A 19,414-nucleotide genomic window follows, 5' to 3' on the forward strand; every position below is an offset into this window, starting at 1 on the left:
ACGTGTTCTCCGAAATGAAGGCTGAGGTCTTACCGCGTCATAGACCCTTTGATTGTGCCACTGAGTTAATCCCGGGGGCTAAGTTACCGAAAGCCCGTCTGTTCAATTTGTCCGGTCTTGAGTGGTTAGCCACGAAGGAGTATATTGCGGAAAGCCTATGTAAGGGGCATATATGGCTTTCTGTTTCTCCTGTGGCTGCTGGGTTCTTTTTCGTAAAGAAAAAAGATGGTGGTGTGCATCCCTGCCTCGACTTTCGGGAACACAACAAAATAACTGTAAGAAACACATACCCTCTTCCCCTTATCCCAGATTTGTGTAACCAGTTATCAGGGGCCAAATAGTTATCCAAATTAGATCTCCGGGGGCTTACAATCTGATAAGGGTTTGGGAGAGGGACGAGTGGAAAACAGTGTTCCTCACACCAGAGGGACTCTTTGAAAATCTGGTCATGCTGTTTGGACTTACTAATTCTCCCGCTATTTTTCAAAATTTCATTAATGTGGTGTTTGCGGACCTTATAGGTTGCTTTGTTATTATTTATTTGGATGACATTTTAATGTATTCCCTGGACAGTCAGACTCATTTACAACATCTATGAATGGTTCTCCAAAGACTCAGGGAAAATCAATTGTTTTTTAAATTGGAAAAATGCTCGTTTTTTTGTACAAGAACTGTCTTTTTTTGGTCTGATTGTTTCCTGTGAGCTGTTTCGCATGGATCCCAAGAATGTGCAGGCGATTGCAGACTGGGTTCAACCACGAGATCTTAATGGGCTGCAGCGCTTCTTGGGATTCCCGAACTATTATCGGAAGTTTATTAAGGGATTTTCACAAGTGGTTAAACCACTTTCTGATCTTACCCGCAAGGGGCTGAAGTAAGAAATTGGTCAGGGTTCACCAAGGAGTCCATCTTGGCACTTAAGAAATGTTTTATGTCCGCCCCGATTTTGGTACAGCCAGACTCGTCCAAACCTTTTGCTGTGGAGGTGGATGCTTCTGAAGTGGGGGTGGGGGCAGTGTTGTCCCAGGGTCCTGCCACTTTAACCAACCTTAAACCCTGTGCCTTGTTTTCCAAGAAGTTCTCGTCAACCAAGAGAAATTATGATGTGGGCAATAGAGAACTTCTTGCAGTCAAATTGGCATTCGAAGAATGGAGGCACTTTTTGGAAGGGGCGGCTCATCCAATTACAGTAATCACGGATCATAAAAATTTGGCATATATCGAGTCTGCAAAAAGACTGACTCCTAGACAAGCTTGTTGGTCGCTTTTTTTTCATGGTTTCAGTTTTCTATTTCTTTTTGTCCTGGTTCCAAGAATGTTAAAGTGGATGCCTTGTCCAGAAGATTTGAGCCTGTATCTCCCCTCGAACTGCCGTCTTCCATTCTTTGTCCCGTGGTGGTGATGGCGGGGGTATCATCTGAGTTGGAACGAGAAATTGTGGGGGCCCAGTGTTTGGCCCCTGCTTTTAAGCCAGAGATAAATTGTTTGTTCCAGAAGGCTTAGTGCCCATCCCGGTATCATGGCCATACAACAGGCGGTGGCCAGGGTTTTTTGGTGGCCTTCACTAGGTTCCGATGTCAAGAAATTTATACCTGCATGTGGGGTTTGTGCCCGTTCCAAAAGCACTCATAGTCGGCCGGCTGGCGAACTGGTGACTTTGCAAGTTCCTGATAGGCCATGGATTCACCTGTCCATAGACTTTATCACCGGTCTCCCACCTTCCAAGACCAATACCGTGATATGGTGGTAGTGGACAGGTTTTCGAAGCAGGTTCATTTTGTTCCCTTAGCGGCATTGCCCTCATCAGAGACTTTGTCTAGGTTGTTTGTGCAGCATGTGGTCCGTTTGCATGGGGTACCCCTGAATGTGGTTTCTGACAGAGGTGTGCAATTTGTGGCCAAATTTTGGAGGGCATTCTGTAAGAAATTGTGCATTTCATTATCTTTCTCTTCTACATATCACCCGGAGAGTAATGGCCAGACTGAACGCACTAATCAATCCCTGGAACAGATTCTAAGGTGTTTAACCTCTGTCAGACAGGATGACTGGTATGATGCAATACCTTTGGCCGAATTCACCTTTAACAATCGAGTGAATCAGTCCACCAGTATGTCCCCATTTTTGGTCAACTATGGGTTTAGTCCACATTTTGGGGAACTTTCGCTAATGGATTCCGGGTGCCCGGGGGCAGAGGGATCTGTTCAGAGGTTAAAAAATCTGTGGTCTGAAGTCCGGCGGAATATCTCCAGGGCTCAGGGGAGGTATAAATTTTTCACAAACAACAAGAGAGCCTCGGGTCACATGTTTCAGGTGGAGGAGAAGGTTTGGCTTTCCACACGGAACATCAACCTGAAGGTTCAGTCGGCCAAATTGGGACTAAAGTTCATTGGTCTGTACAAGATTGTGGAAATAGTCAATCCGGTGGCATATAGGTTGCGCCTCCAAGCCTTGTTTAAAATATCCAATGTATTCCATAAATCTCTGTTGAAACGATTGGGGTCAGTCAAGGAGGATCCTGGGTCCGTGGCTCCTCCAGTATTGGTGAAGGGTCGCATGGAGTATGAGGTTGGACATATTGTGGATTCTCGGCTGGTGAATCGCTCCTTGCAGTATCTGGTTCACTGGAAGGGGTTCACCCCCAGCAGTTCGCCCCGGGTACATTTCGCTCCCGCACATTTCGTCCCCAGCATTTGGCCCCCAGGATGTTTCAACCCCGCACATTTCACCCCTGCACATTTCGCCCCCAGCAGTTCGCCCATTTTGCTCCCAGCAGTTCGCCCCTGGATGTTTTGCCCCAGCAGTTTGTACCCTTGTGGTTCATCAGCAGTTCACCCATTTCGCTCCCAGCAGTTTGCTCCCGGATGTTTCGCCCCCAGCAGTTCACCCCCGGATGTTTGTATCCTTGTGGTTCATGAATTCCCGTCCGTCATTAATGTTTCGCCCCCAGCAGTTCGCCCAAGGAAGTTCGCCCCCAGGATGTTTGTACCCTGTTTTGCCCCCAGAATTTTGTGTTTGGATGTTTCGCCAGTTTGTCCTTGTGGTTCATGAATTCCCGTCCGTCATCAATCCACATGTCACAAAAGTACTGTACAGGGTGCTGCACTTTTGTGACATGTTTGTGACATGTTAAATCAACTGTTTCCATCTGTAAGTTTTGTTGCAGATGTAACAATTTTCATGTCAGGTGTCCTGCAAGTTACATTAGACTAGCTCTTATTCCATCTTTACATCAAAATATAGCAGTGTCTAAAATCTCTACAAAGAGATAGGTGTAATATTACAAAAAATCAGTCAGCTTCGACAGCATTTCAAACACAAAATTCTGGGGGCAAAACAGGGTACAAACATCTGGGGGCAAACTTCCGTGGGCAAACTGCTGGGAGCAAAACACTGACGATGGACGTGAACTGCTGGGGGCGAAACATTGATGACGGACAGGACGGACGGAAGGAATTCATGAACCACATCAGTACAAACATCCGGGGGCGTACTGTTGGGGGCGAAATGGGTGAACTGCTGATGAACCACAAGGGTACAAACATCCGGGGGGGTGAACTGCTGGGGGCGAACTGCTGGGGGCAAAATAGGTGAACTCCTGATGAACCACAAGGGTACAAACATCCGGGGGTGAACTGCTGGGGGCGAAACATCCAGGTGCTAACTGCTGGGGGCAAAATGGGTGAACTGCTGATCAACCACAAGGGTACAAAAATCCGAGCGCGTACTGCTGGGGGCAAAACATCCGGGGGGCGAACTGCTGGAGGCGAAATGGGTGAACTGCTGTTGAGCCACAAGGGTAAAAACATCCGGGGGCGAACTGTTGGGGGCGAAACATCCGGGGGTGAACTGCTGGGGGCGAAATGTGCGGGGTGAAAAGTGCGGAGGCGAATCATCCTGGGGCCAAATGCTGGGGACAAAATGTGCGGGGGGGCGAAATTTAACCAGGGGCAAACTGCTGGGGGCGAAACATCCAAATCCCGGGGCGGAGTATCGCTCGTGGGTCCCTGCTCACTTGGTACATGTGGATCGTCTGGTTAGGGCATTTCATGCCAAGCACCCGGGGAAGCCAGGGGGTCCGGAGGCCCCCAATTGAGAGGGGGTACTGTCATGATCCTATGGTAGGCTTTGGACTTACGCGCCAGGGATTATTTATTGTGGCCTCTCTCTGTATCTGGAAGGGCTTTTTATAGCCTCGGTTAGCTCAAATCCTTGTCAGTTATACTCCTGCCCTCGGCTGAGTTAGTTGACCCTGGTGTATTTGTTTGCTTCTGCCTTGTGCCTGCTCTGAGATTATATCCTGTTGCTGACCTGGTTTGTCCCCCACATTGCTCTTGCCTGTTGACTTGGTACTGTTTTGTTGGTTCTATGGTTGATTGACTTCTACTTAATCCTTGACAACCCTTCTGTCTCTGCCCTTTTTACCTGTATTGCCCGCTCGGTTTTCTGACTTCTGCTTGTACTGGTTTACCCCTCTGTGTGTTCTTTTTCGGATCCCTCACTTCTTACCTTTCCCGTTAGTCTCCGCTGCATTCCGTTTAGCTATCCGTGAGCTCCCGTGGCTGGCCCCGCCTTGGTCTCTCCCCCTGCGGTCACATGCCGCAGGTCCTGCGTGTCGGTGGTCACGCTACCTTGTACTCTGGGCGCCGCCATCCACGTCCAACGTTGCACCATAATGGACGCGTGTACAGTCCGCGACAGGTCGGTCACTTGGTCCGTTACGATGAGGTGCTCTAACATTTCTTGGTAGATGGCTGGGCTGTCTTTGGTCTTGATAAAACACAGTGGACCCCCATCTGTGGACGTCGGGCACTCAGACCATCCTCATGGAGTCAGTTTCTAACCATTTGTGCAAACATATGCACATTTGTGGCCCGCTGGAGATAATTTTGCAGGGCTCTGGCAGTGCTCCTCCTGTTCCTCCTTCCACAAAGGCTGAGGTAGCGGTCCTGCTGCTGGGTTGTTGCCCTCCTACAGCCCCCTCCACATCTCGTGGTATACTGGCCTGTCTCCTGGTAGCGCCTCCAGCCTCTGGACACTACGCTGACAGACACAGCAAACCTTCTTGCCACAGCTCGCATTGATGTGCCATCCTGGATGAGCTGCACTACCTGAGCCACTTGTGTGGGCTGTAGAGTCTGTCTCATGCTACCACAAGTGTGAAAGCACAACCAACATTCAAAAGTGACCAAAACATCAGCCAGAAAGCATTGGTACTGAGATGTGGTCTGTGGTCCCCAGCTGCAGAACCACTGCTTTATTGAGTGTGTCTTAATAATTGCCAATAATTTCCATCTGTTGTCTATTCCATTTGCAAACAGCATGTGAAACTGATTGTCAATCAGTGTTGCTTCCTAAGTGGACAGTTTGATTTCACAGAAGTTTGATTTACTTGGAGTTATATTCTGTTGTTTAAACAGATTTTAAATCCTTCTAACCTGTGTGTATTGTGCCATTTAGTTTTGTAATAAAGCTTTTGCATATGATGATCCCTTAGCATTTGCATATTTCTTTCTTCGCTTTGTTACATCAATAAGTGCTTGTTAGGGACGGCGGAACGCACTAAATATAAAATAATAGGAAGTGCGTTCGCCGCCCAGGGTCCACCGTGCAGCAGGTGTAACAACCGCTGCTGAGTAATGGCAGACTCGCTATACTGCGGTATACTGCGCTCGGGTTAAACGTCACCCGAGGTGCGCAGAGCGGACTGTTAAACTCACAGAGGCGCTTTAGTATAAGTAAAGCACAAACGCCGAGCCTCTTAGCTTCACAGGTCTCAGCTGGCTTGCACACAAGGTATACGGTCACAGGACATGGCCCAAGGCAGAGGTCGGTGTCCGTCTTGACCTACCGTGCTTGCGGCGTCGTTACCGCGGATGCCGGTAAGTGCTAACTGCAGCGCAGCGATAACTACTGCCGCTGTACGACAGTGCCGTGAGGCATAACACTATCGGACGCTAGTGTAGCGGTGCGGTATGCACTGTGGCGTATGGCTTGCCCCTGACTGGCGCTGACTATAACTCTAGTTCCCTAACCACATACGTAATATCAGAGGGAAGGGGTTTCAAATGAGTCAGTTACCGGTATCATACATCCGACACCATTCACACATAGCAAGTATAGTCTATACTAGCGCATGGCCGAGCAGCCATGCAGGCCTTTTATAGCCATGCGCTTCCGGGACCTTCCAGACCTCTGAGATGGGCCAATTGGATCAGGAGAAGGACCAGAGCACGTGACCCCCGATCTCCACTGGGAGATCGTCTTGTGGGCATGCCCAGTAGCGCGGCGAGAGGACTTAGCCTCTGGAGTGGTTTCCTGCAAAGCAGGTTGCGCTACCATGGCTGGTACAGAGGTGGCAGCAACATCCAGACCCTGAGAGCTGGTCTGAGCAGGGTGCCTGGATCACCGAGATTGCTGTGCAGGTCCCTGAGTGGTCGAAAAGGAATGGGAGACAGCTTGATGTATGGCTCTGGATTCCTGCTGTGCAGCTGCAGGAACCCAACGCCTAACAGTGCTAGGCTGAGCCCAACATTTCGGTGGTGCCCCCATGCGTTTCTCTTAGTGTTTTGTTAGAGACACATGCTGACTGTAATACATGACCAATGTCTGCCAGCCATGCTGCAAGCTCAGATCTGGAACTTCCATCAAAAAAGGGGACCTGACATATTAGGAAATAGTACATCATATGTTGTGAAGGGGTTAAATAGATATGCACACATAAGCCCAGTGTATATCTGATGGAAGCATAACACAATATATGATGAGAGCCTTAGTGAGAGGTCACATTATAATAAAATACACCACAACATAATTAATGCAGTCATAAATCAGGAGCATACAGGACTCTGCAACGTACTAGAAAATATTTTTTTATTGAGCAGGTAAGACAACAGGCTTCTGAAAAAAGTGCATCTTTATTACTTTCAGTGCATTCATCTGTCTCTTTGGTGAGGTCCTATTTTATATCTGACCCTGAGTTATAAATGAACAGTCTATAGCCAAAATTCACAGTTCGTTAGTAATGAACTGTTAGGGGTTCACACGCAGCGGAATTCCCGCAGAAGTTACAGGGTGAATTCCGGAATTCCATTCCGCGGGAAAACCGCATTTTAATTTCCCGCAATTTTCCAGCGGAAAAACTAGCGATTTGCACGCGTAATTAGCTTGCAGAATGCTAGCGTTTTCCAAGCGATCTGTAGCATCGCTTGGAGAACTGATTGACAGGTTGGTCACACTCGTCAAACATAGTGTTTGCGAGTGTGACCAACTTTTTACTATTGAGGCTGCCTATGCAGCATCAGTAGTAAAAAGATCTAATGTTAAAAATAATTTTAAAAATGGTGTTTTTCTCATCTTCCGACGTCCCGCGCAGTGTCCCCGATCATCGCGATGCTGCCGGCAGGTCCCGTTCGCAGTGATGCATTGCGACAATCACGTTTGATGACGTCGCGATCTCACGAGACCGCGACATTATCAAAGGTCACTGCCGCAATACATCACTGGGAACGGGACCTGCCAGGAGCATCGCTGAAGCCTGGTGACGCTGCGCGGGACGTTGGAAGGTGAGAATATGACTTTTTTTATTGAATTCTATTTTTTACAGGGATACGGTACCCAGAGCCTGGAGGAGAATCTCCTCTCCTCCGGACCGTGGGTACCATCCGCAAATGTTCGGCTTACTTTTCGCATGGTGGGCACAGCCACATGCGGAAAGTAAGCAGAACAATGCAATCCTATGTGGGTGGAATCGCCGCGATTCCGCCAACTTAATAAGCATGCTGCGTATTTTTCCGCGATGCGATTCCGCCATGGAAAAATCCTCAGCATTAGCTCAGCATTGCGGAATCCCAAAGGATTGCATGGGATGCTGTTTTTTTGCGTTTTCGCGGCAAAATCGGGCGTTAAAAACCGCCACGAAAATGTAAAAAAAACGCAATGTGTAAACGCAGCCTTAAGCTAGGAATACCAGGTAATCCAGACGAAGGTGGCTTGGGTGGTAAAGCTTCATACTACAGATCGTGCCATGATGTAATGCCCTGTGCGGCACTAGATCAAGCATGTTGATGCCAAGATCTTAATGATCAGCTAAGATTTGGTGCCCTCTTATAGACTCTAGGTATGTCATGCGATTTTCTATAAATGAGAAATAAAATAATCAGATTTTTTTAGGCTTAGCGGGCTGCAGAAAGTATAGATTCATTCCTTCCACATCCTATGCCACCATCACAGATTAAATCTTACTCTGTCTGGTACATGGCAGTAGCTTAGACTTCTCTATTAGAAATTCACCAATACTATAGTAAAATAATTTGTGCAATAAATATATTATTTTTATGATATTACTCCGTAAAACAATCAGGCTATTATTAATGACACTGAAAACTCCTGTGATGTGTTTAAATGTGCAGAAAAGACCAGTGCACTAGTCATTAAGTACTCATTCTCTGGAAACCAGTGACATCTATGAGAAAAGTGATGTACTGGTTCTTATGGAGCGATTCTACAAATACAGTAACGCATACAAAATCAATATAAACATACACCATCTCACACCCTTATTTTTAAAGACAATTTGGCATCAAAAAATGACATTGCTTAAAGTAAAATTTTTGTTGAATGTATGAAAATGTTAATTACTTATTTTTTCATATCACTATCTCTAAGGCCGGGGTCACACTGGCGAGGAATATGGCCGAGTGAGAGGCGCTAAAAGCACGCATTAGGCACGGACCAATGATTCTCTATGGGGTCCCTCGCACCAGCCGTATATTTGTCATCCGTATTCTACAGTCCGTGCCAATAGCAGCATGCTGCGATTGTCAGCGTACTACGCCCGTAGTACGCCAACGCAAGTCTATGGGTGCGCCAAAAATACGGATTACACACGGACCACACATGTGACTTGCGAGAAATATGCACCAGGTGTCTTTTAGCAAAAGCCGGGAATTCAGTGCGCTATACAGTAAACTCACACTGACAGGTTTAATAAAGAAACGAATGAATAGATATAGACACATAGAATACATACATATATACTGTATACATATATACATTCTATGTGTCTATATCTATTCTTTGGTTTCTGTTAGAAACCCTGTCATAGGGCTCCATTATATGTCCATTTTGCAAGCCTGTGAGAAAATCTCGCCATACGGATGCCATACGGATTACATACGGATGCTGACATGCGCAAAATACGCGACCACACCTTGCTTACGGATGACATACAGAGCACTGTTTAGGGGCCATTCATCCGTATTACGCATGTAAAATACTGACCGTATTTTGCGTTGGTTAGTGTGACCCCGGCCTTAGGAAAAAAAATAAATAAAATGGAACCTGTCAAGTTGTAAATGCAGTGAAATTTATGAACAACAGGGCATAGAGGAGGAGAAGCTGAGCATTTTTCATGATCTTGGGTTGGGTGAGGGCTTATTTTTTACGTGCCGAGCTGACGTTTCTACTGATACCACTTTGGTGCAGATACGATCTTTTGATTGACCATTATTCCATTTTAATGCAATGTTGCGGCGACCAAAAAAACGTAATTCTGGTGTTTTGACTTTTTTTCTCACTACGCCGCGCCGTTTAGCGATCAGATTAATTCTTTTTTTTTTTATTGATAGATGGGGTGATTCTGAAAGCGGCGATACCAAATATGTGAATGTTTGATTTTTTTTATTGTTTTATTTTGAATGGGGCGAAAGGGGGGGTGATTTGAACTTTTATATCTTTTTATCTTTGTTATATTTTTTAAAACTTTTTTTTTTACTTTTTACATGCTTCAATTGTCTCCTTGGGAGACTAAAAGCTTCACTTGTCTGATATCCTCTGCTACGTACAGGCGATGATCAGATCAGCAGTATGCAGCAGAATTACTCACTTGCTATGTGTGCCAACCACCGGGCTGCATTCACAGCAATCTGGCAGTGACAACCATAGAGGTCTACTGGAGACCTCTGGTTGTCATGCCAACCCATCGGTGACCTGCGATCACATGACGGGGGTCACCGATGGGTGGATTTCTGGAGCACTCGCCAGAAGCGCGAGTTAAATGCCACTGTCAGAGTTTGACAGCGGTATTTACCGAGCTAACAGCCACGGGTAGTTCGCGATTCCACTCGCGACTGTTAGAGGCACATGTCAGCTGTTCAAAACAGCTGACATGTGCCGGAAAAGATGTGGGCACAGCGCCGGGCCCACATCAAAGGGAGGGAGTCTGACATTGGCATACTATTACACCCGATGTCGGAAAGAGGTTAAAGTTACAAAGATCAGTCAACTTTGCAACAAACCTTCAGGCCTATGCTTAAAAAAAAACCTTTGCAGTCAGTCCTAATCAGTGATTGGCAGTTATCCCTGCATGCACAACTCACTAGACCCGTACGCATGCACACATCAGGAATTCCAATGAATATAATTCAAGGTTTACTGAAACTTTTCCCACAAAAATGTCTATCAATCTGATCAGCTCCTCCTGCTCTATACCATTCTTACTGCAGATCTATTATCCCTTTCTCCATGACAGGTTCTCGTTAAGAAATCTTGCAATTTTCACAATGCCTACTAGGCTTAATAACAGACGCAAACTTCCTGTCCTGTACAGAAGATTGTTATCACAATGATAAAGAGACAATACCTTGGCACACAGCTCAAATCATGCCCAGAAAACTCTTGTAAGGCCGGAGTCACACACAACGACAAAAAAATCAGTCCGATTTTTATGGACCAAAATTGCACAAATGTTTCCTGAACAGTGATCCGTCTGTAATCCGATTTTCCGTCGATGATGCGATTTTAATCGCATCTAAGCATCCGTTTGACATCCGTCTGCCGATATTTTGTCGGAGGCTACCAAAATGGACAAATAACGGTTGCCTGATGCTCTTTCCTGTCACCTGGAGAAGTGTTGCGATTTTATCACAAGTTACACATGTGGTCCGGTTTTAATCCGATTTTTAAACGCACCTATAGACTTGCATTGGCGAGTCCGATCCGAAAATCGGTGACAATCGCAGCATGCTGCGACTGTCTCAGCCTGAGGAAAAGATCTGATAAAAAAAATCGGATGATGGGAGCTACACCATAGAATAACATTGGTACGATTGCAATGTGATTTATTATCGCATTGCATTCGTCCAATTTTCTCGCTAATGTGACTCCGGCCTAAAAAGTCAGAGCCAGCTCCTTACAGCCTATATCCATGTGGCTTCTATACTGAACAAGAAGGCTCAATAGTCAAAAGTAAAAGCTGCAACTGATTTGCAAAAATGTAATTAAGTAAAAAAAAAAATCTGAAAAAAAAAAATCATTTTCAGATGACATTTTAAAAATTAAGTAGGTCAGTGCAAAATGACTGTTCAAACCAAGCACAGGCGTTTGGTGCACCCTTGACATGCCTAAACAGTTCAGTGGGCCATGGCGCCTACTTGCTTTCCTTCCATCTCCACTGGATTGATATCTCTGACTGTACAAGAGTAAGAAGAGGAGAAAACAAGTAGGTGGGAAGTGTTCAGAAATGTCAGGCCAACCAAGGGTGCACCAAGCAGATTCTCTATCAATGAAAAGTATTTAAGCAATGTGGCCCGAGCCATGAAGGGGATGTTTGATGAAGATTACCTTTTTAGTTCTGTTAGTTAGTTGTGCCCCTTTTGCTTGGCTTTCATTAATGCATTAAAATTGAAAAGCATCAACCTGACCTTGGGTATTGCCTTAATGTCCAACCTGCCCAGAAGTCAAAGCAGAGCTACTTTGTGTTCTGGAAGATGGCTGGCAATATTAGATGCCAATGCTTCATGTTTCCTCCAGTACTGGAGCAAGGATAGTCCATATATATAGAATATTGGTAAGCAAAGAATCCGATCAGGAGTTCCCCTCCGTCAGAATCGCTGATGGTCATCTCTGCCAAAGACTAGTAAAATTAAAAAGAGTTTGCCAAACAGGAATTCCCCAATTTACATTAATATATAGGACAAACAGTATATAAACATATGATTTCAGCAATTTTCTAAAAGCAGTTGTGAAAGAAATTCCTTGGCGTCTTGAATCCCAGAAGAAACCTCCGTGCCATCCTTTGTCACGTATGTTCCAATCAAGTATAGCTTTCGATCTTCACAGATCTCTGACAGTGCAAGGGCATCATGAATCTCAGGGATATGGTGTGCATTCTGCAGGTCCTATGGAAAATTCAAGAAGGTTCAGTATAGAAAATGATGCCACACTGAAAAAATGTCTTTGATAAGAAACCTGACAGCAATGTTGGCATGTTATTTGGCTCCGTATCTTTATATTCAGGACATTGAATCCATTTGAGCCCTGAAGTAACGAGTCATTTTCCCAAAGTAGTCTTTTATAGTCTTTTATAGTAGATGTGGCTTTGGCTACTCCAACTTAGTTTTGTTGTGTTATTTAATAACTTGATTTTTAGTTATTTCATAATTGATTGTATCTCAGAAGGATATAAAATGGCTCTTAATTCCCGCCAATGTTGTATTGTGCCCAGGATAGTGATAATTCAAAATCTACTGATTTGAGAAAATGGGTAAATTTGCATCTTTATGGTCACATAAAGTCAGGGAAAAAGCATACCAATCAAAATCACGTATTTAGAATAAACTTTTTTGTGATTTCTATTCGATTACAATTTTCCATTGTGGCTGCCAACACATGCAGTGCCCTTAGCGTATAGTATACCCAGCACTCACTATTGCAGAGACGGCAATAAGGCACCTCTGCCCACATGGGGTGTCAGACTGTCTTCATCTAGCTCTGCCCTTCTGCAAGTGCACAGAAATTATGTGTATTAGTAGTATATCCTACTGTATAACTGATACCTCCCACATTAGCGCTGGATCTCTCAGGGCTACCAAGACATTGTTATGCCACATGAATCCAGCGGCCACTATTGGGCTGACAAGCAGAAAAAAATAAGTGCACAGCAGTCCAATAATTGACGCTGAGAGTTATGCCAGCTGAGTCCTGCAGCCACTGTCACATGAGTACTGGCATTGTTAGGATGGCAACAGTGGTGGTGGCGAGTATCTGTTATTTAATTTTTTCAAGAGGGACTATTTAATATAAAAAGGGATTTTCCAAGTGATGACCAACTCTTTTAAGATGTAGGCCGGCCAATGTCTGATACATGCAAGTGTTAACCCCTTCACGACATGTGATGTATATTTACATCACATGTCATGTCCCTGAATTTTATATGGGCTCCTGCACTGAGCCCATATCTTTCCCCACACATGAGAGCTGATTTAATCAGCTGTCATGTGCCTTTAACATCCATGGTTGGATTGGAGCTCCATCTGCTGCTGTTAGCCAATTAAATCCTGCTGTCAATCTCTGACAGTGGAATTTAACACGCGCCAGCCGGAATAGAGTAATTCCAACCGCCCATGAATTCCCCCATCACATGATCGCAGGGCGCCGAGGTGTTGTCATGACAGCCAGGGGTCTGCAGAAGACACTCGTGCCTGTCATTACGATACTCCTGTGAATGCCAGTTGTGGCCGGCGCTCATAGGACAAGAATTTCAAATATGAAAAAAAAAACTCAAACAGACACAAAAGTTCAAATCCCCCCCTTTTGACCCATTGAAAATAAAGCAATATTTAGTATTGTTGCAGTCAGAAATGTCCGATCTCTAAAAATGTAAAAATATAAATTAAATTCATCCTATTGACGGCATAACAAATGAACTGCCAGAATTATGTTTTTTTGGCCGCAACAACATTTCCATAAAATGCAATAAGAGGAAATCAAATCAGTGTATCTACCCCAAAATGGTATCAGTAGATATGTCAGCTTAGGGCACAAAAGCTGGGAGAAACTGACGTGAAAACACCAAAAGTCATAAAAGTTTTGTGCAACTCCAAGTTGAGCCAAAATTTTGCAACTTTTCAAACCAATTTAGGCTGGAATTCTGGTAAAATTGCATTGATGAATTGGGGTCAATGTGTGTAATTTTGAAGAATTTTACTTAACAAAAGTCCACAATTGATGAATTGAGCAAATACATTTGTATCAAACCAGCTATATGTCCTGAATAAATGGAGATCAAAAGAGAATCTTCAGGCCGTCTGCTCTCTTTGGACTAGTAAATGGAAACTTGTACCTTAATAAACCTTAGTTATCAGATGAACTGTACAATAATGAAGACAAAATAGTATATAGAAAGGGAGGACAGGAACGGCTTACAGATATCCCTTGTATCCTCTTATTTTCAGATAAAATTATGCTTGCGGTTCAGTCCGTGTTACGCCTCTTTCACACATCCGTGTCTCCAGTACGTGGGGTGATAGTTTTCACTCGTACCGGAGACACTGACACATGTACACCCATTCAAATGAATGTGTCTGTGCACATGTCAGTGTGTTTCCACAGACCGTGTGTCCATGGGCAAAACATGCTGACATGTTTGTTTTCTACCGTCAGCACAGGCCTCAAAACGTCCCGCACACGTGCACAAGGAGAACACACATGGATGTCATCCGTGTGACACGCATCGGCACAGGGGAAGAAGTGTTACAGTAAGTGGTGCTCCCCGGAGGCAGGTGCTGATTCTCACAGTGATCTGCTGTGAAGACACTGAGCTTGAACTGTGATGACCTCACCACTGACTTTTTCCCACAGTCCTGAGGTCACTGCAGTTCAGCCCGGCTGGGAACCTCGATGATGTCACCGCTGATCAATAATGCTGTGCTTGCAGCAGCTCATTCACCAGTGGTCCTCAGCCTGGACGGTCACATCTTGGCACTGTCCAGGTTGAAAACTATTTAGCCCCCAGAAATGGATTACAGCGTGGGACAGAACGACCAACAGGTATGGTATATATATATTTTTTATTTTATTTTTATTACAGGAGAATGAGGGCTGTTGTGAGTTCATTTTCCCCTCTGTCACTGAGGCCTGGTGAACTCCCTATTCTAGTGAAGGAAGGTAGTGAGCCTGAATATCAGACACCTGGGACTGATGAAGCCGATTGGCTGAGTGGAGTCACTGACTGGATTTAAGGCAGCCTACGCCCTTTCTGCCCTGCGGGTGATTTCTCTGTGGACTCTTGGACACCAGTCTGATTCCTGCTCTCCTAAAGCTAAGTTTTCTGTTTTGCCTTTTGCATTTAAGATTTGTTTTTGTTTTTCTTGCTTTTTGGATTCTGCCACTCCCTGCTGGAGTGTGCAGTGTTCCTTGAGCTTTGTCTTCTGAAAGTACCTGAGCGCTGATTTAGTTTTTGAAGCTTAGTTGCTTCAGGGCCATTTTTATATCAGCTTGTTGGCTTTTGTCTCTGATAGGGTTTTGGCAGATTGCAGACAGCAGCCTTCCTATCCGTTCCTATCTAGGTAGTTTTTGGGCCCCGTCTTTGCTCAGCCTGTCTTTCTGTCTGTGTAAGTGTTTTCATCTTGCTTCACCGTCATTATATGTGGGGGGCTGCCTATTGCTTTGGGGTCTGCTCTGGGGCAGTTAGATTTCCCCTTTCCTTCTTTAGGCCTATGTATCTCTCCGGCTGTGATCGAGGGGTCTAGGTCATCGTAGGAACCCCCCACGGCTACTGCTAGTTGTGTTGATAGGTTCAGGGGTCTGCAATCTGATAGTTGCCAACTTCTCTGGTTTTCAGGACTTAGCTAGCATTTCTGTTTTTGCCTCCTACGGTGACTCAATCATAACAGAATCACCCGCCCAACCGCAGATCCTGGGGTACTCAATAGCAGGAAAGAATTGTGTTTAAAAAAAAAAGTGTATATTCTTTCCTCTATATCTCTGAGGCCGTAGGGGGAATTTTTTTTTTTTCTCTCAATGGAGATAAAGCAAGTGTCTGATCGTGTGGAGCAGCTCGCTGCTGAAGTGCGAGGAATTTCCGCCTATCTTGCTCGTTCACATGCTGTTGAACCAAAGATCCCCACACCTGATGTATTTTTTGGGGATCGATCTAAATTTTTGAGTTTCAAAAATAATTGTAAATTATTTTTTGCTTTGAAACCTAACTCGTCAGAGAGCCCCGCGCAGCAGGTTAAAATTGTCATCTCTTTGCTGCGCGGCGATCCCCAGGATTGGGCGTTTTCTTTGAAACCAGATGACCCTATTCTGACTAATGTGAATGCATTTTTTCAAGCCTTGGGGTTGCTGTACGATGAACCTAATGCTATTGATCAGGCTGAAAAGACCCTGTTAGCATTGAACCAGGGTCGAGAATCTGCAGAGTTGTACTGTCAAAAGTTCCGAAAGTGGGCAGTCCTTACTACCTGGAATGATAGTTCCTTGGCTGCTCTCTTTCGGAAGGGTTTGTCAGAAGCCGTAAAAGATACTATGGTGGGATTTCCTGTTCCCTCTGGTCTGGACGATTCTATGTCTTTAGCCATTCAGGTTGATCGGCGTTTACGTGAACGCAGGATTACACGAGAGGTGTTGCCACCGGTTGAACAGACGTCTGAACCTATGCAATGTGATAGAGTTTTGTCTAAGGCGCAACGTCAGGAATTCAGAAGGCGTAATAAGCTGTGTTTTTTCTGTGGAGATGCCTCACATGTTATTTCTGTTTGTCCTAAACGTGAGAAACGCTTTGCACACACGTTTTCTGTTGGTGGGGTTCAGCCTAAGTTTCTTTTGGCGATTACTCTGATCTGTTCCCTGTCCACATTTTCCACCAAGGCTTTTGTGGATTCGGGAGCAGCGCTAAACCTAATGGACTTGGATTTTGCTAAACGTTGTGGATTTCCGTTGACACCTCTGCAGACGCCTATCCCTTTGAGGGGGATTGATGCTACCCCTCTGGCTAAAAATAAACCTCAGTTTTGGGCCCAGTTGGTCATGCGGGTCGCCCCAGACCACCAAGAAAACTGCAGATTTTTGGTGTTGCATGGTCTGCATGATGCCGTTGTTCTGGGGTTTCCCTGGTTGCAGATTCATAATCCAGTTTTGGATTGGAAGTCTGTGTCTGTGGTGAGTTGGGGTTGCCGGTGTACCTTTAGTGAGGCTCCGTTTTTTTCCACCTCTCCTCAGTCGCATGAGGTTCCTGACTATTTGGCGGACTACTATGATGTATTTAGTGAGAATGAGTCTGCGTCCTTGCCTCCTCATAGGAGTTATGACTGTGCAATTGAACTAAACTCGGGGTGTAAATTTCCTAAGGGTCGGCTCTTCAATTTATCTGTACCCGAGCACGAGGCTATGCAGTCCTATATTAAGGAGGCGTTGGAGAAGGGTCATATTAGACCATCCTCTTCACCCTTAGGTGCCGTTTTTTTTTTTGTGGCCAAGAAGGATGGTTCTTTAAGGCCTTGTATTGATTATCGTGCCCTCAATAAAATTACTATTAAATATCAGTATCCGTTACCCCTGATTTCGGATCTATTCTCTAGAGTCAGAGGTGCTTGCTGGTTTACCAAGCTTGACCTCAGGGGGGCGTATAATCTTATCCGCATTAAGCAGGGGGATGAATGGAAGATGGCGTTTAATACTCCGGAGGGACATTTTGAGTACCTGGTGATGCCTTTTGGGCTCACTAATGCCCCTTCTGTCTTCCAGTGCTTCATGAACGATATTTTCCGAGACTTTGTCGATAAATTTTTGATTATCTATCTGGATGATATTTTGATCTTCTCCAAGGATTGGGATTCTCATGTGGAACATGTTCGGACGGTGTTCCGGATATTGAGAGAATTCTCTGTATGTCAAAGGATCAAAATGCCTTTTTGGAGTACAGAGAATTTCTTTTTTGGGATTTATTTTGTCTCCGTCAACTATTGAAATGGACCCGGCCAAGGTACAGGCCATTTATGATTGGGTTCAGCCCACTTCTTTGAAGGCCCTCCAGAAGTTTTTGGGTTTTGCTAATTTTTATCGGAAATTTATAGCAAAATTTTCTAGTATTGCCAAACCATTGACTGACCTGACCAGGAAGGGTGCGGATGTGTTGAATTGGTCTCCGGAGACGGTTGCTTCCTTTCAGGAGCTGAAGCGTAGATTTACCTCCGCCCCGGTTCTGCGGCAACCTGATGTCTCACTCCCGTTCCAGGTAGAGGTGGATGCTTCTGAGATTGGTGCAGGAGCGGTGTTGTCCCAAAAGGATCCGGTAACATCTAAAATGAATCCCCGTGCTTTCTTTTCCCGTAAGTTCTCTTCATCTGAACGTAACTATGATGTGGGGAATCGGGAACTGTTGGCCATGAAATGGGCATTTGAGGAGTGGAGACATTGGTTGGAGGGAGCCAAACATCAATTTGCGGTCCTCACTGACCACAAAAATTTGATTTACCTAGAGTCGGCTAAACGCTTGAACCCTAGACAGGCTAGGTGGGCCTTGTTTTTTACACGTTTTGATTTTGTGGTCTCTTTCCTTCCTGGAACTAAGAATGTCAAGGCAGACGCCCTCTCTAGGAGTTTCTTTGCTGATTCTCCTGTGGTGACCAAGCCTGCCACCATCTTAGGCGAAGGGGTAGTTCTTTCTGCCATCTCGCCCGATTTGAGACTTGCTCTGCAAGAGTTCCAGGAGGACAAACCTGAGCGTTGCCCCAGTGGAAAGTTGTATGTTCCTGACCAGTGGAAGAAGAGAGTGATGTCTGAAGTTCATTGCTCTGCATTGGCTGGTCATCCAGGTATTTTTGGTACTAGAGATCTGGTGAGTCGCTCTTTTTGGTGGCCCACCTTGTCTCATGATGTCAGGAATTTTGTGCAGTCCTGTGGGACTTGCTCCCGGTCTAAATCTTGTTCTCGCTCTAGTGGGTTGTTGATGCCTTTGCCGGTCCCCAGGAGGCCATGGACCCATATTTCAATGGATTTCATCTCTGATATGCCGGTCTCTCAAAGAATGACTGTTATTTGGGTGATTTGTGATAGGTTCTCTAATATGGTTCATCTTGTACCACTCCCTAAGTTGCCATCTTCCTCTGAGTTGGTGCCTCTGTTTTTGCAACAGGTGGTTCGCTTGCACGGGATTCCTGAGAACATTGTATCTGACAGAGGAGTTCAATTTGTGTCTAAATTTTGGAGGACGTTCTGTTCCAAGTTGGGAATTCAGTTGTCCTTCTCCTCTGCTTTTCACCCTCAGACCAATGGGCAGACAGAGAGAACAAACCAGACCTTGGAGTCGTATTTGAGATGTTTTATTTCCGCTGATCAGGATGATTGGGTTTCATTTTTGCCCTTGGCAGAATTTGCTTTAAATAATAGAGCTAGTTCTGCCACTTTGATGTCACCTTTTTTTTGTAACTTTGGTTTTCACCCTCGATTTTCTTCAGGGCAGGTGGAGCCTTCTGCCTGCCCAGGTGTTGCACTGTGGTGGAGAGAATGCACCAGATCTGGGACCAAGTGGTGGATAAGTTATCTCTCTCCCAGGAAAAGGCCCAGCGGTTTTCCAATCGACATAGGACCATTGGTCCCCAGTTTAAGATTGGTGATATGGTGTGGTTATCAT

The 19,414-nt window shown here is 45.2% G+C and overlaps 1 protein-coding gene across 1 annotated transcript in view; it reads right to left on the bottom strand.

Moving 5' to 3' along the window:
- Positions 1–6,853: 6,853 nt before the first annotated feature.
- Positions 6,854–19,414, bottom strand: part of LOC141054157 (uncharacterized) — a 44,743-nt gene continuing 32,182 nt past the window's right edge. The window contains exon 4 of the mRNA XM_073551348.1: positions 6,854–12,176. Coding sequence (XP_073407449.1) covers positions 11,997–12,176 — 180 coding nt within the window. The 3' untranslated portion in view covers positions 6,854–11,996. The remainder of the gene's footprint in view (positions 12,177–19,414) is intronic.

The sequence above is a fragment of the Dendrobates tinctorius genome, unplaced genomic scaffold, assembly GCF_039654945.1.
Source record: "Dendrobates tinctorius isolate UK_male_01 unplaced genomic scaffold, ASM3965494v1 ptg000175l, whole genome shotgun sequence".
NCBI lineage: Eukaryota > Metazoa > Chordata > Amphibia > Anura > Dendrobatidae > Dendrobates > Dendrobates tinctorius.